The 13,541-nt window shown below is 50.3% G+C and overlaps 2 protein-coding genes across 5 annotated transcripts in view; both read left to right on the top strand.

The window, feature by feature from the left end:
* Nucleotides 1-9,302, top strand: part of TMEM185A (transmembrane protein 185A) — a 33,349-nt gene extending 24,047 nt beyond the window's left edge. For 3 of the 4 annotated variants that reach the window (XM_045384479.3, XM_074028914.1, XM_005594783.5), the window contains 4 exons: nucleotides 1,849-1,932; nucleotides 5,412-5,588; nucleotides 6,209-6,332; nucleotides 7,606-9,302. In XM_045384479.3, the coding sequence (XP_045240414.1) occupies nucleotides 1,849-1,932; nucleotides 5,412-5,588; nucleotides 6,209-6,332; nucleotides 7,606-7,850 (630 nt within the window). In that variant the 3' untranslated portion in view covers nucleotides 7,851-9,302. Of the gene's footprint in view, nucleotides 1-1,848; nucleotides 1,933-5,411; nucleotides 5,589-6,191; nucleotides 6,333-7,605 lie in introns of all 4 variants that reach the window. The other variant, XM_074028915.1, reaches the window with a different exon arrangement.
* A 1,727-nt stretch (nucleotides 9,303-11,029) lies between these two features.
* LOC123571402 (heat shock transcription factor, X-linked) lies at nucleotides 11,030-13,341 on the top strand. Its single transcript, XM_045384478.3, is given in 3 exon segments — nucleotides 11,030-11,724; nucleotides 12,560-13,229; nucleotides 13,232-13,341. Coding segments are annotated over 3 exon segments (1,269 nt in total). The 5' UTR covers nucleotides 11,030-11,160; the 3' UTR covers nucleotides 13,267-13,341.
* Nucleotides 13,342-13,541: the final 200 nt, after the last annotated feature.

Genomic DNA, 13,541 nt, shown 5'->3' with positions numbered 1-13,541 from the left:
GTGAAGAACAGGTGACAAGAGTGGGAGCACCTTGTCTGATTCCAAGGCGTGGGAAATGGTGAGCTACCTGACAGTCACACGCATCCCACTGGGAATTAGTTTTGGTTATTTAAGAATAATATTAACATTTTTCTTTAGATTTATATGAATTATTTTTTCAAGTGGCTACTTAGAAATACTTACTAGGTTAGACGTAATTACTTAAATCAATGCAACGGTTGACATTCCTAGCCACATTAGGGATTTCTTTTGGCCTAGAGGTCTATGGAGGAATTACTAAATTCCTCATGTACCTATGTACTGAGAACTTTGGGAAGCTCTGGGCCCGGTCCCAGATTTCGATTTTGTGGGCAAGAATGTACTTTACCAGAGTGAGGAGCAGCCTGCAGGGCATTTGAACTGGAGGCAGGAGGTTAGTAAGGGGTTGCTGCAGTGGTAGGGGATGGTGAGGAAGAAGGCCTCACTAGGCAGTCATCATCAGCATAGAAAGTGGGCACGGGATTCAGGAGAAGTCTGGACGCTACAGTGGACAGGATGTGGTGACTGAATGCAACAGTGTAGGAAAAAGAATACAGGGTGATTCCCGGGCTCATGGCTTGACAAATGAGACCACTGTTGTGCCTCAAAGTGACATGGGAGGCCATAGAAAGAGAAGAGATAAGGTTCTAAGTGCAGGCGATAATGACCTCTGTTTGGGACTGGCTTCATTTGAGGTGCCTCTAGGAGAGCCGAGTGGCATATGCACAGCTGGGTTTGCTATGCAGCAGGAAGGCTAAGTTGGAGAGAGATGAGAGAACTCACCACTAAGGAGGTAATAATGGAAGCCAAGGGTCTGGTTGAAATTTCTTCTCCCCCAGTCCAGGGTGCAGCAGGTGAGTGAAAATATGTGTGTTCTTGTGTCTGTCTCCCTAATGGGGAGAGAAGACTGTTTGTGGCTCTGGGGAGCATCACCATTTAAGGAGGGGGAAAAGGAGACAGAAGGAATTACCAGAGCACTCCAGAGGGCTCCAAGACTGCATGGTGGGATCTTAGAAGGCCAGGAGGAGGGGAGCAAACAGGAAAGACTCATCCACAGTATCAGTAGGATGCCAGCTGAAGTGTTTTTGCTGTCTCCTGGTTATTGGTGACTTTGATGAAAGCTGTCTACTGATGGTCATGGGGGGTGGAGGCCAGATCACAATGGAGGAAGCTGGGAATGGTAAATGAGATAGTAGGGGCTTGCATATTCATTACTGTCTCACAGAGAGAAACCTGAGGCTAAGAGGGGTCTTGGATCAAAGGATGGGGTGGGTTTATCTGGTTTGGGGTTTTTTGTTTTTAATGAGAAGGAGTTATTTCTGTGCTGCTAGGAGGGATCAATGGAATAGGTGGGGTTAAAGATACAGTAAAGAATCTATAATTGATGGCTTGATGTGACAAGGTCCTCAAGGAGCCTGAAAGGAAAGGGTGGGATCCAAGGGCAAATCTGAGGTATGAGAAGAAGGACGCACAAGGATGGTTTTGAATAGACAGTATTGTTGGTAGGGGCATGAAGGAAGCTTAGTGGTCTATTGCAGTTAGCCTGTGTTCCCAGCGAACCTGGAAACAAGGTTCTCATCTGTGCTCAGGCCTCAGGCCACAAAGGGCAAGGCAGCAGAGGGGCAAGGCAGCAGGCCGAGCCATATTTCCCCTTGCCGTAATACTGCCGTGCCCCTCTGGTACCGAAAATCAGGAGTTTCCAGTGCAACATAATATTATACAAGTTACACTGTATTATAATGTGTATTGTCTTTTAGTGTGTTAACCAAATTACTGCAATATTAAATGCAAATTATACTTTGTTTAACTGATTCTTCTCTTCATTTTTAGTTAGAAATCCTGTGTTCTGTCAACATTCTCCAGTTTATATTCATTGCCTTAAGACTGGACAAGATCATCCACTGGCCTTGGCTTGTATGTAACTTTTAAAATGCTTAAATAAACTTCTTTTTTTATTATAAAAGTAATTCATATTCACTGTAGAAAGCTTGAAAAAGACAGACAAGCAGAAATAATAACCTAATAGTCACCCATAATCCCACTATGGGGAGATAACATGGTTAGTGTTTTTTATGTCTGTGTTTTATACAAACAGTTGGGATATAACTGTGTGTACCGTTTTGTATCCTGATTTTTTTGTTTTAATGTTGTATCATAAACATTTTATCATGTTAATAAAAGGTCTTTATAAACATGACTTCTAAAGTTTAATTGATACAAAATATTCTTCAAGTGCATGTATCAAACCATCCTCTTATTTCTAAAATATGGTATTTCCATTGTTGCCAGTACTGAATGATTTTAAATCATGCTGCAGTGTATATGTTTATGCATTAAAATTTTTGCCTTAATTTTTTTTTTTGGTTGTTTTCTTAGGAAATAGTCCAGAAATAGTGTTACTGGGCTACAGGTTGGGAACTGTTTGAGATTCCTATATACATATACTACACTGCCAACTTGCTTTTCCAAAAGCCATACCTGGCCAGGCGCAGTGGCTTACACTTATAGTCCCAGCACTTTGGGAGGCCGAGGTGAGCTGATCACTTGAGCTCAGGAGTTCGAGACTAACCTGTGCAATGTAGCAAGACCCTGTCTCACTAGAAAAAAAAAAAAGCCATACCCATTTACACTCTTGCTGGTGGTGGCATCTGTCATGCTTCTAAACTGTGACTTCAGTTACTGGGCATTTGGTTGAAATTAACCGTGAATAAATGGGTGGATGGATGCAGAGACAGAAAGATAAGTGGCAAGACAGAAATTAGAGAACACAGTATAGTTTCCACTATTAAATGCATGGAAAAAAGATGGAGACTAAAGGCAGAAGAGTTCTATTGCCACTGGGAGGTAAGGTCATGCTAGTGTTTTTGTTTCAGTTTTATTTTCTCTGTTGTTTGATGTATAATTTTGCATACAATATATTTTATGTATTAAATATAGTTACCTTTAAAAAGTAAAAAGTACAGTAAAGAATTGGGAGCAGAGAAGAAACGAAGGGAAGCTAAATACACTCCATACTTAAAGATGGGAATAATCTCTTCTGCCCAAAGCCTTTGTTTTTATTCAGCCACTCATCCTCAACTTCACAGTGCTGTATCTGGAGAATGGTCATTGGGTTCAAAACTGTTTCTGTTGTGACATGGAGGAAACATGTCCAAACAAGACCAAAGTTTTTAGTATAAGATACTGTCAGGGAAAAAAAAATGATTAGTAATTTTTAGTGCTTTCCACAAATGAGAAGAAAGATTTTTTCTGCCCTTCATCCTCTGTAGATCCCAGTTGATGAAGCAGTCTGAGTACATGTTTCCCATAGTGAGCGAGAGACAAGAAGGAAGGCTACTGAGATCTAACATTCCACCCATGAAGGAACTTCAGTAAAAAGGAGAATCTCATCACAGAACGGGGAAGGGGGAAGAAAGGCTGTGCATAGACTCTGCAGAAAAACCTACGATCAAAAACTCCAGGCTGGTCAGGAGGGGTAAAATTCCTATGCCAACTCAAATCATAGATCTAAAAGAAAATGTGAAACTATAGATCTGTTAGGAAATAACATAGGACAGAATCTTTGGGGTTTGCAATTAGGCAAAGAGTACTTAGAAATGGCACTGTTAATATAGTCCATATGAGAAAGAAATCATAAATTTGGACTTCCTCAAAATTGAAATGAAGACAGACCACAGACTGGGAGAAAATATTTGCAAAGCACACATCAAAACACTGACTTGTACCGAGAACATACAGAGAACTCTTAAAAACTCAAAAATGCAAAAAGAAACACCTACTTTAAAAATTGGCAAAAGAGTTGACAATTTGCAAATGGGATATATACATGGGGAAAAAGCACAGGAAAAGATGCTCAATGTCATTACAGGTTAGGGAAGGCAAACTACAACCAGGATGAGGGCCCGAAACACATGGCTTCAGAATGACGAAACTCAATAACACTGACAAGGGCATGTGCCCAGGAGGATGCAGAGGAACTGGGACACTCCAGTGTCACTGGGGGGAAGGCAGATGGTACAGGCATTGTGGAAAATGGTTTGGCAGTTTCTCATGCAGTTAAAAGCACATTTACCCTGGGATGTGGCTGCCCCACACCTAAGTATTTACCCTAGGAAGTGAAAGGGCGCAGCCAGGTAGAAACCCACACTCTAGTGTTTGTAGCCACCGTGTTTGTGATAGCCAAGGGCTGGAAACCATCCGCAGCGGAGGGCTGGGTAAACAAACTGTAGGCATTGATACAATGAAATACCACTCAGCAATGAGAGGGTCCACCTGTGGATACAGGGAGGGAACAACTTGGATGAATCTCATTACAGATATTATGTTGATGGCAGGAAGCTACTCTCAACAGGTTACTTGTCTTGCGATGCCATCTACATAAAGTTCCAGCAGAGACAAAAGTACAGTGACGGAGAACAGATCAGTGTTTGCCGGGGCTAATGGTGGGACAGTGTGATAGTGGAGGGACAGCACGAGAGAGTTTTGCAGGGTGACAGACTTCTTCCACATCCTGTCTATGGCTGTGCGAATCTACACTTGTGTGAATACTCAGGGAATGCACACTAAAGGAAGACAGTCACTTTTCCTGCTGTATGATAGATAATTAATAAAAAGGGAGAACAGAGAAGTGTCGTCCCAGGGGGCAGGCCAGGAGGGCGATGACGTGTCACAGGGGAGCCTTGGCCACGTGGCATCCCCAGAACTCATCCTCTGGGCTTGTGTGTGGATGAGACAAGGTCTACCTGGTACGACAGCAACATACTTGGAATGCACCCTTGCCGTGGAGGCAGGGACCCGGCAGCCCTATGTATCCAGCATCAACCTGTATCCAGCATCAACCTGTCAAGTTCACTAACTTGGTAGGGGTGAGGTTAGGGATCCTTAGGAGCCCAGGCAGCCACACTTTCCGGGGAGCCCTTTCCCATTTGTGTTGCCAAAGTACCCTCAGCAGGTTGTGGGAATGTTGGCTGTGAAGAGAGTCTGTTGTGGTGAGATCTTGTGTGTGTGCACAGGGTGACAGCTGTGTCCCGTTTCCTGGGAAGCTGTGATGGCAGCAGAGCCTGGGGGAGCCTGAGCGAGTGTGAGAGGGTGGGCCTCTGGAAGGGTAGAGGCTGCGGAGCCAGATGCAGGGCTGTCTGTCACCCAAAAGAAGACGGACTGAGGACTCACTGAGCGTTTGTGTCATAAACGGTGGCAGCAGGCCCCATAGTGAACATACCATACCTTTTCCGTCCTGAGCGATCCTCGCAGCAGTCCTGGGAGGTAGAACGTCCTTATTCAGCTCGCGGGAGGGACCGCCTTAACTGGAGAGACACAGCAAGGTGCTAAAGGTGCCTTCCATCAGAGGCCGGGTGGGAAGCTCTAAAGAGACTTCTTCTCTCCCCCACTCCCAGGTTGTGTGTGTCCCGCTGTGGATTCTCATGTCTTTTCTGTGCCTGGTGGTCCTCTACTACATCGTGTGGTCCGTCTTGTTCTTGCGCTCTATGGATGTGATTGCCGAGCAGCGCAGGACACACATAACCATGGCCCTGAGCTGGATGACCATCGTCGTGCCCCTTCTTACGTTTGAGGTAAGCGTTCCACGGGAAGCCTCTTCAGCCCCGGAAGCTTGCGCTTCCCCTGACAGGATTCTGCACCCCTGGAAAGGCAGCCTCTGTCCGTCAAGCTCACAGTGAGCCCACTCCAGGAGAGGGGAGAGAACACGGCCATCTCTGGGAGGGAGATTTGGAGAAAGGAAAGCATCCTTCCTTTCTCTTGGGGGCAGTGTGTGGGCCTGGCAGGGAGAAGAGTGCACCGTTTTTAGCCATGGTGCCTCTGTATGGCTCCAGTTTCCACTTTGGAAAAGCAGAGTTCGATGCCGGATTTATGTATTGGAGTCGCATGGAGAATTCTAGAATGGGAGCTGTTGACTGCTTAGAACAAACACTGGGAAGAGTTTGCCATAAAACTGCTGGCATTGCGAACTTTTCAAGTGGAGAGGCTACTGCTGAGCTCTGAAGAGGGACATAAAAGCTCATTTGGAGTTTTCCCCATGGATGGGTGGTTTCCTGCCTTTTCCTGCGGTGCTGATGTTCCCTCTTCTGGGAGCCCATGTGGGGGTGGGGTGGTGGGGAGGAGCTGCCTAATGAGGTCTGGCTTCCGCCTCTATCCATTTTCGATGTTGGCATCAACAGGGACTATGTCTCTTTAGATTCTGCTGGTTCACAAACTGGATGGCCACAACGCCTTCTCCTGCATCCCGATTTTTGTCCCCCTTTGGCTCTCGTTGATCACGCTGATGGCAACCACATTTGGACAGAAGGGAGGAAACCACTGTATGTACTCAGCATTTGAGAAGTCCTTGGTGTGTATGTGGGGTGGGACCATGGGGTGGGGGATGGATAGAAGTCTAGGAAGGGATGAGTCTCCGAGGGCCCCAATTTAGAAGCTTGTGTGGGAAAGCGAGGGCTGAGGAAATTCTGGGACCCTCTAAGGGAAGGGCATGCCATAACTCCGGTGTTCCGCTGGCCTGCACTGGGACTTTTCTCGCAGCGCACGCTGCCATTTGAGGTAGAACCAGACAAGGCAGGCAACCTCTCAGAGATCCCATTCCCTCCTCTGCAAAATGGGGATCAAGATAGATTCTTCCCAGGCCTGTGAGGGTTTGATGGAAAATCCACATCTCCCACCCAAACCCTGGGATTCATCCTAGGTCCCTGTTGGCCCCTCTGCCTCCCCCATACCCTTGCTGCCATCACCTGAGCCTTGCCTGTCTTGCCTTGCTAGCACTCTATTCCCCTCCATCTGCTTGCTGAGGCAGACACTGCCAAAATGATCTCTGCAGAGGGTGCCTTCCTGGCGAGGCTGTGAGCTCCATGGCATGGAAGCCCAGAGCACTGCCCTTCGGAAAGCCAGTGGGTTTGGGGGCCGGGCCTCACTGCAGCCCAGCAGCCCAGGCTATGCTTGCTGTTTGTGCCTCTGCCCCGCCGGGAGCAGGGAGGGCCTGCACCGAGCTGACACTCCAGTAGCATTGGGACTGGGAAAGTGGCTTTAAGGTGGCTCCATGAGTTCAGGCCCCCTCCTGGCCAGGACCCATGCATGACTACTGCCCTCGCAGATTCTAGAGGGTGATGGAAATCGTGTTTTTGGGTGGCACTGTCATCCATGAGTTTATCCTGGCTGGAGAAGATTAGCGGAAGACACCATAGTCTACGCACCGCAGATATTTTGAGACTCCCTGGAGCAGTAGTTCTCAAACTTGGGCACTCAGCAGAATCCCAAAAGGGCCAGAAAAAGGGGACCGCTGGAGTCCACCCTAGCCCGACTCAGTTTCTGGAAGTCTGGGCTGGGGCCCGAGAATGGCATCCCTAAATAGACCCCGGGGACACTGTCCCTGCCAGTCCGGGAACCTCACTCAGAGAACCACAGAGCTAGCATTTGTACTTCTCCCCCATTTTGGGTACTCAAGCCCTGTTCAGGCTTTGTGACTCAGGAGTCTGGATAAAGTATATTATGACGTTGTAGGAGTGAAACTTCTTGTTATGGAAAGAAAGTTAACAGGAAGGTCAGTTGAGCTCGTGTGTGAAACAAAAAATTCTTATTTTTCAGGGTGGTTTGGTATCCGCAAAGATTTCTGTCAGTTTCTGCTTGAAATCTTCCCATTTCTACGAGAATATGGAAATATTTCCTATGATCTCCATCACGAAGATAATGAAGAAACCGAAGAGACCCCAGTTCCGGAGCCTCCTAAAATCGCACCCATGTTTCGAAAGAAGGCCAGGGTGGTCATTACCCAGAGCCCTGGGAAGTATGTGCTCCCACCTCCCAAATTAAATATCGAAATGCCAGATTAGATGCCACTTCCGGGGACAGAGCTAAAGTGGACTGCGACGCACTCTCTCCACCTTCCTCTGCCCCCTCGTTCACCCCACAAACCAGAACCAGTACTGGAGCTGGGTCTCCAGGTACGTCCATCTCATGCCTTGTTTGCATCCTGCGCCTATCAGCCACTCACCACGACGGGACGTGGAAGTGGCAGGTGACAGGGGTGTGTGCCAGCAGATGTGGATGCCAGGAAGAGTGTGAGAACAGGGGCGGGATTTCCATCTGTCTGGGAGGGGCCCCAGGTACCCCTCTTCCTCGTCAGACCCACCGGGGGATGGCTGCTTACCAGGTCCGCAAAAGGAACATCTGTCTACACGGTGCTGAAATCCCAATCAAAAGTGTTGTTTAGAAATGTTTCTCTACGGGGCTGACCTCCTGCAGCTCGCTCAGCACTCCCAGGTCCTTAGCACTCCCAGGTCGTAGCTGGCGCAGTCAGTAGGAACTGTAACTATGTCTCTGATGCACCACGTGTTTAGACACAGCACAGTCCTTTTTTCTGTTCCTACGGTGGAAGTAGTTTCTCTTTGGGCATGCTGACAGCACTTTTTCATAGCCTCACCGATGAGCCCTTTCTGCGGGAGTGACTCCATGCCTGTATACAGAGTATTTATACAAATGTTTTAGCATCTTCATATGCGGTGTTAACCCCTAGTTCTGTACAGCATATTCTGTTCAAGTATTTTTTTACAAGCTTGTGCTGTAGGCACATGCCTTCTGCTGCAGAAGTGGACACCCGTGGCACACCCACCCCGCCCCAGTGGGGTGCCATGCCTTCCTGGGACATTGCCACTTCTGCCCTGGAACTCATGCAGGTACGTAGTAGCTGCTATTGCCAGAACAGCAAAGCCAAGCAAGAGATGGTCCATGCTTTTCTGACGTTCTCAGAATAGTGGCTAGCCTAAAACCTGACAAGCGCTGCTTGAAGCCGGAACACTGGAGAATGTTGCTGAGAGCAGAAATGGCCACGCGGGTCACGATTATGCTTGGGAAAGTCTCAGGCTTCCCTCCTGCCAGCAACAAGAACGCTTTGGGGTAGGCACGATGTTTTCACGTGTGCGTGCCGTTTCTCCAAGCACTGCAGGTTCCGCCGTGTGCCGGAGGCTACAAGTTTAACATCCTCCTTCCCGAAAACAAATAGGTCCTATGCTGAAAAAAGGGTAAAAAATGAGTATTGATCTTCTCAGCCAGGAGAAGAGTGTGGCGTTTTAACACGACCAGCTGCTCGCCGGCATACTTGGGGTTAATTCAACTCTGCTGCGAACATGACTCCGCCCCTGGCACTGGCCTCCAGCAAGCCTGCTCTTTTTGGGGTACGGGGGAGCAGGATGGTTTAGCCTTTCCTGCTCAGTGTGTAAAAAAATGTAGCGAAAGCCACTATTTTTGCTCTCTTAAGCTGTTCAATAAACTGGTTCCTCGTTTTACATGTGCACGATGTGTATCTTATTTGCTGGATGGCCCAGGAACTGGAATGGCCCTCTCAGCCAGCCTCAGAGGAAAGAAATCTCCAGCTGGCACAGGCAGCCGAGTGAGGCTGGCGGCTGCTGGGACACAGCCTTTAGAATGAGTCCTTGAGCGCACAGCTCCCAGGGATATATGGGGTAGCGGGAAGGAGGGGATGCTGCGCAGATGCCACTGTTGGCTGGGCTACACCGTGCCACACTTGTTACTGCTTAGGAGGCTTTCTGGAGTGTTCCTCGGGTGCTAAGACAGTCTGCAGCAGACACTGTCCTTTTACTGCTGCTGGCCCTCGTTTGCTCCCCAGTCATGTCAACAGCTGAGGACTGCTCATGCTGCAACAAAAGGCTCTGCAATTGCTGTCTAGCTAGCCCTAGCTGTCTCTAGAGTTCTGCCTGAACTGAAACTCAAGTGGGGTTGAGCTCATGACTTGCAGCAATTGACGAGGAAATCCACCAGTTGCTGTGGCTGGAAGGATTTTCAGTCCTGTGGGTTGTAACCAGAGGCCACAGGTGGATTCTGCCTTAGGCTCATGAGATTTCCGACTTGCTGTTCAAGAAAATGCCTTGTGAAGTGACAACAGTAGCTATGACCCAACTGCCAGGTGCCTTGCTAGTTCCTATTCGTCCCACTGGATCCTTCCTCACAGCCCTGGGAAGCAGGTGCTACTACTCTTATCCCCAGGAGGAGACAGAGGCTGAGAGAGGTTAAGTGACGTGCCCAAGTCACACAGCTTGGCAGCGGCCGGGTCGAGACACCAGCATCAGCAGTCTGTTTGCAGACCCCTCACCGTCACCCCCTGAGCCAGTGCGTCTTGGGCCCTGGGGTCAGGATGTCTCAAGCGTGGAGGCATCACTGGTTTGTGGAAGTCTCTGGAAGGTCCCTGAGCTCTTTGCCCAGAAATGAGTCAGGGGAATCTGTAGAGAGGTGGCCCTGTGTGTGGGGACAGTGTGTGACACAGACACTGCTTTGGAGGGACGCCGCTCCCGTGACCTCCTAGCATCACATCCCAAAGGAACAACTGTTGCAGAGATGGACCTCTGGGCACAAACCCACGTGCGTTTCTCTGGAGACACTGGCCAAGGAAAACAAGACATGCTCGAAGGCCAACAGCTGCATGCCCCACCACGATGTGACCGCAGAGACCCGGGGTGTAGAAGAGTGTCTCTGCTTGGTGGGGGGACACATGCAGGCCAAGGAGAGGCGGGAAGAAGGCAGCCTCCGACTCACTGGACTGCATGGCGACGCTGGTGGGGCAGTCAGCTAAGCCATTTGCGTAAGTGGCCTTCGGGCATCTGCGTGCTGGGGACCGACAGTGGGGGTGTGTTAGGTGGATCTGTATGGAGCACATTGCTGCCGCTGGCTAGGACAGGGTAGAAAGGGGGGCGTGGCTACAGCCTGACCCGTGGGCACCATCCTACCCTTTATTCTGTGCTTCAAAGGGTCAGTCGTGCTGGTGTCTGCGGGCTCATGACTCAAGACGGTGAGCTCTGACCTTCCTGAGCCAGGGCTTTGCTGTGGTTCTGCCTGGCTCAGGAGCTCTGGGACAAGGGGACCGCTCCAGGTCTGCACCTAAGGTGTGGCAGGGCCCCTCGACACTCCTGTGTACTAGTGTCGTCTTTCCCATTGAAATGACTGTGAGGACTAGAATGTGCACGTGCAGATGGGCAGCTACTTGTCTGCCTTGGCCCTTTATTACATAACTTGCTGGGTTTGTGGAGATGTCATCCCCCCAGCAGTCAGAGCCCGTTTGTGATGTCGTGGGGCTGGTTACATGACTGCCAAGGGGTGCTGCTGGCCACACTGCACTAGCAAGTTTGCCAGATGGAGGACAAGCCATCACTGAGTGTGGCTCTCTGTGAAGAAAGAAATTCGAGAGGACAGGGTCATGGCTTGGACAGGGTGCCTTTTCCTCCCCAGTTGCACTCAGAGACCTACCTTCACCCAGCAGATCCTTCCCCTGCCTGGGATGACCCAGTGTCCACTGGGAGCCCTAACTTCAGGCTGCTGACAGAAGAAATCGCTTTCCAAGCTCTGGCCGAGGAGGCTTCGTTCAGAAGGCCGCGCCCTGATGGTGACATCCCGCCCCAGGGAGAAGACAATCTCCTCTCCCTCCCTTTTCCGCAGAAACTGTGGAGACTGGTCAGCAGCAATCAGTTTTCATCCATCTGGTGGGATGAAGGAGGGGCTTCTATAGTGATCAATCAAAAACTCTTTGAAAAGGAGATTCTCGAAAGGGACGTCGCACACAAAGTGTTTGCCACGGATTCAATAAAGAGCTTCTTCCGCCAGCTAAACTTGTATGGCTTCCGAAAACGGCGTCAATGCTCTTTCAGGACCCTCACCCACGTTTTCCCCGCACAAAGGCCGGTCTCCATCTTGAATAAGGTAATGAACGACAAGCCTCTGGAGGGGTTAAGTCTGTGGGCTCTGGGTCCCGGTCAGGTGGAAGTCCCAGGACTGCCTCCTGGGAAGTGGGCGACCTCAGGCAGGGTGTGGGGCCATCACTGTGGGCCTATGTCTCCCTCTGGGTGGAGGTGACATGAACTAAGAGTGAATGTGGGGAGAGGGCTGAGGATGGTGCCGGCCCCTCTGGAGTGTGTAAAATATCACAGGTGCTAAGTAGCCGTATCTGCATGTCCTCCTACCCGGGACCAGCCATGTCCTCTGGTGGTTGCTGTGTCCCCCTGACTCCATAGCGCTTTACCCTGTGAGGTGAGCAGGCCAGGGGAGTCTGGTATTTGTACCACTATCACCCTAGCTGGTGTCGGAGAAGTGCTCAAGTTGAAGCGCTGAAGGGCGCCTGGCACAGGAGGTGCAGACGCTCCTGCTGCCCTTGGTAGGTGGGGCCCCTGCTGTGGAAGAGCCAGTGCCCAGGACCTCCAGCCCAGCCGGGGTGCATTCTGTTGCCAGCTGACACTGTGGGGGAGGCCCAGAATCATCTTCCCTCCTGGTCTGCAACTTCAAAGACCCTTTCCGCCGGCCGTGGCCACCCTAATCTGCCATTTTGAGGCTTTTTCCAAGACGGAAATGCCCGCCACAAATTGGTAAGCCTTGATGATGCGAACGCGAGTCCCCAGCTTCCTTTGGGGACTGGGACCTTTTCCAGAAAGTCCTCCTGGGCCAGTAGAGTTCTCTTGCACAGGGGCGTAGATGGTTGGGAGTTGCAGTTCATCCTTGTGACTTGCAGTTTCCTTTTCTTTATTTAAACTTTGACTCATAGTTAGAGTTCTACTGCCATCCCTACTTTCAAAGAGACTCCCCTCACCTCCTCGTGAGGATGAAGAGAAGAGTGGGCGTCAAGTCTGCACCAGGACATCAGGAGGAGGACAAGCCAGAAGCTGCTGGATCCTGTCTGGCACCAGCAGACACTGAGCAACAAGATCACACATCTCCGAATGAGAATGATCAGGTCACACCGCAACACCAGGAAGCGGTGGGTCCCAACACCCAAATCAGAAGTGTCTCTGCTCTACCAGCAAGTCCTGTGATGGTGCCCGATCCCGCCATGGCAAGTGACAACACTCCAGTGACCCAGCCGGCCGGCGAGTGGTCAGAGGGCAGCCAGGCTCACGTCACTCCGGTGGCCGCTGTCCCTGGGCCTGCAGCGCAGCCATTCCTCTCTGTCCCCGGATCTCCCACCCAGATGAATTCTTACAGGCGTGTGGTGGCCCTTCCCACAGCGTCCCCCAGTACCCTTGCCATGGAGACCACAGGACTTCCTGCGCCTGGCATGCTGCCCTTTTGCCATCTCTGGGTGCCGGTGACCCTAGTGGCTGCTGGGGCTGCACAGCCTGTTGTCTCCATGGCCATGTTCCCCCATCCCCTAGCTCTGCACCACCATTGCCCCCACAGCCACCGCACATCACAGTACATGCCAGCTAGCGATGGCCCCAGGCATACCCAGACTACGCAGACCAGCGCACATAGAGGCGAGCATTTGGGCAGAATATGTGCCGGTCAATAAATGTGTCACAAAATGAGTAATTTTCTGACTGCACAAAAGAGTCTTCATGGTCTCCGTCCTTTTTGTTTCTTTGCAGTCGAGTACCCCCTCCGACATCTTTGACTTGCATGATAAAGACTTCAGCCTAACACACCTCCCTGGAAAAATGCCCAGGAGATACTCGAGCAGGTGCTGGGTTTTAGGAAGCCCCGCAGACATCCTGCCTCTGCTCATTAAAAATTACCTGGAGCTGGCCAGG

This window comes from Macaca fascicularis, chromosome X (genome assembly GCF_037993035.2).
Source record: "Macaca fascicularis isolate 582-1 chromosome X, T2T-MFA8v1.1".
Lineage (NCBI taxonomy): Eukaryota > Metazoa > Chordata > Mammalia > Primates > Cercopithecidae > Macaca > Macaca fascicularis.
Note: the sequence above shows the minus strand (reverse complement) of the source record. Positions and strands in the feature narration are given on the sequence as shown.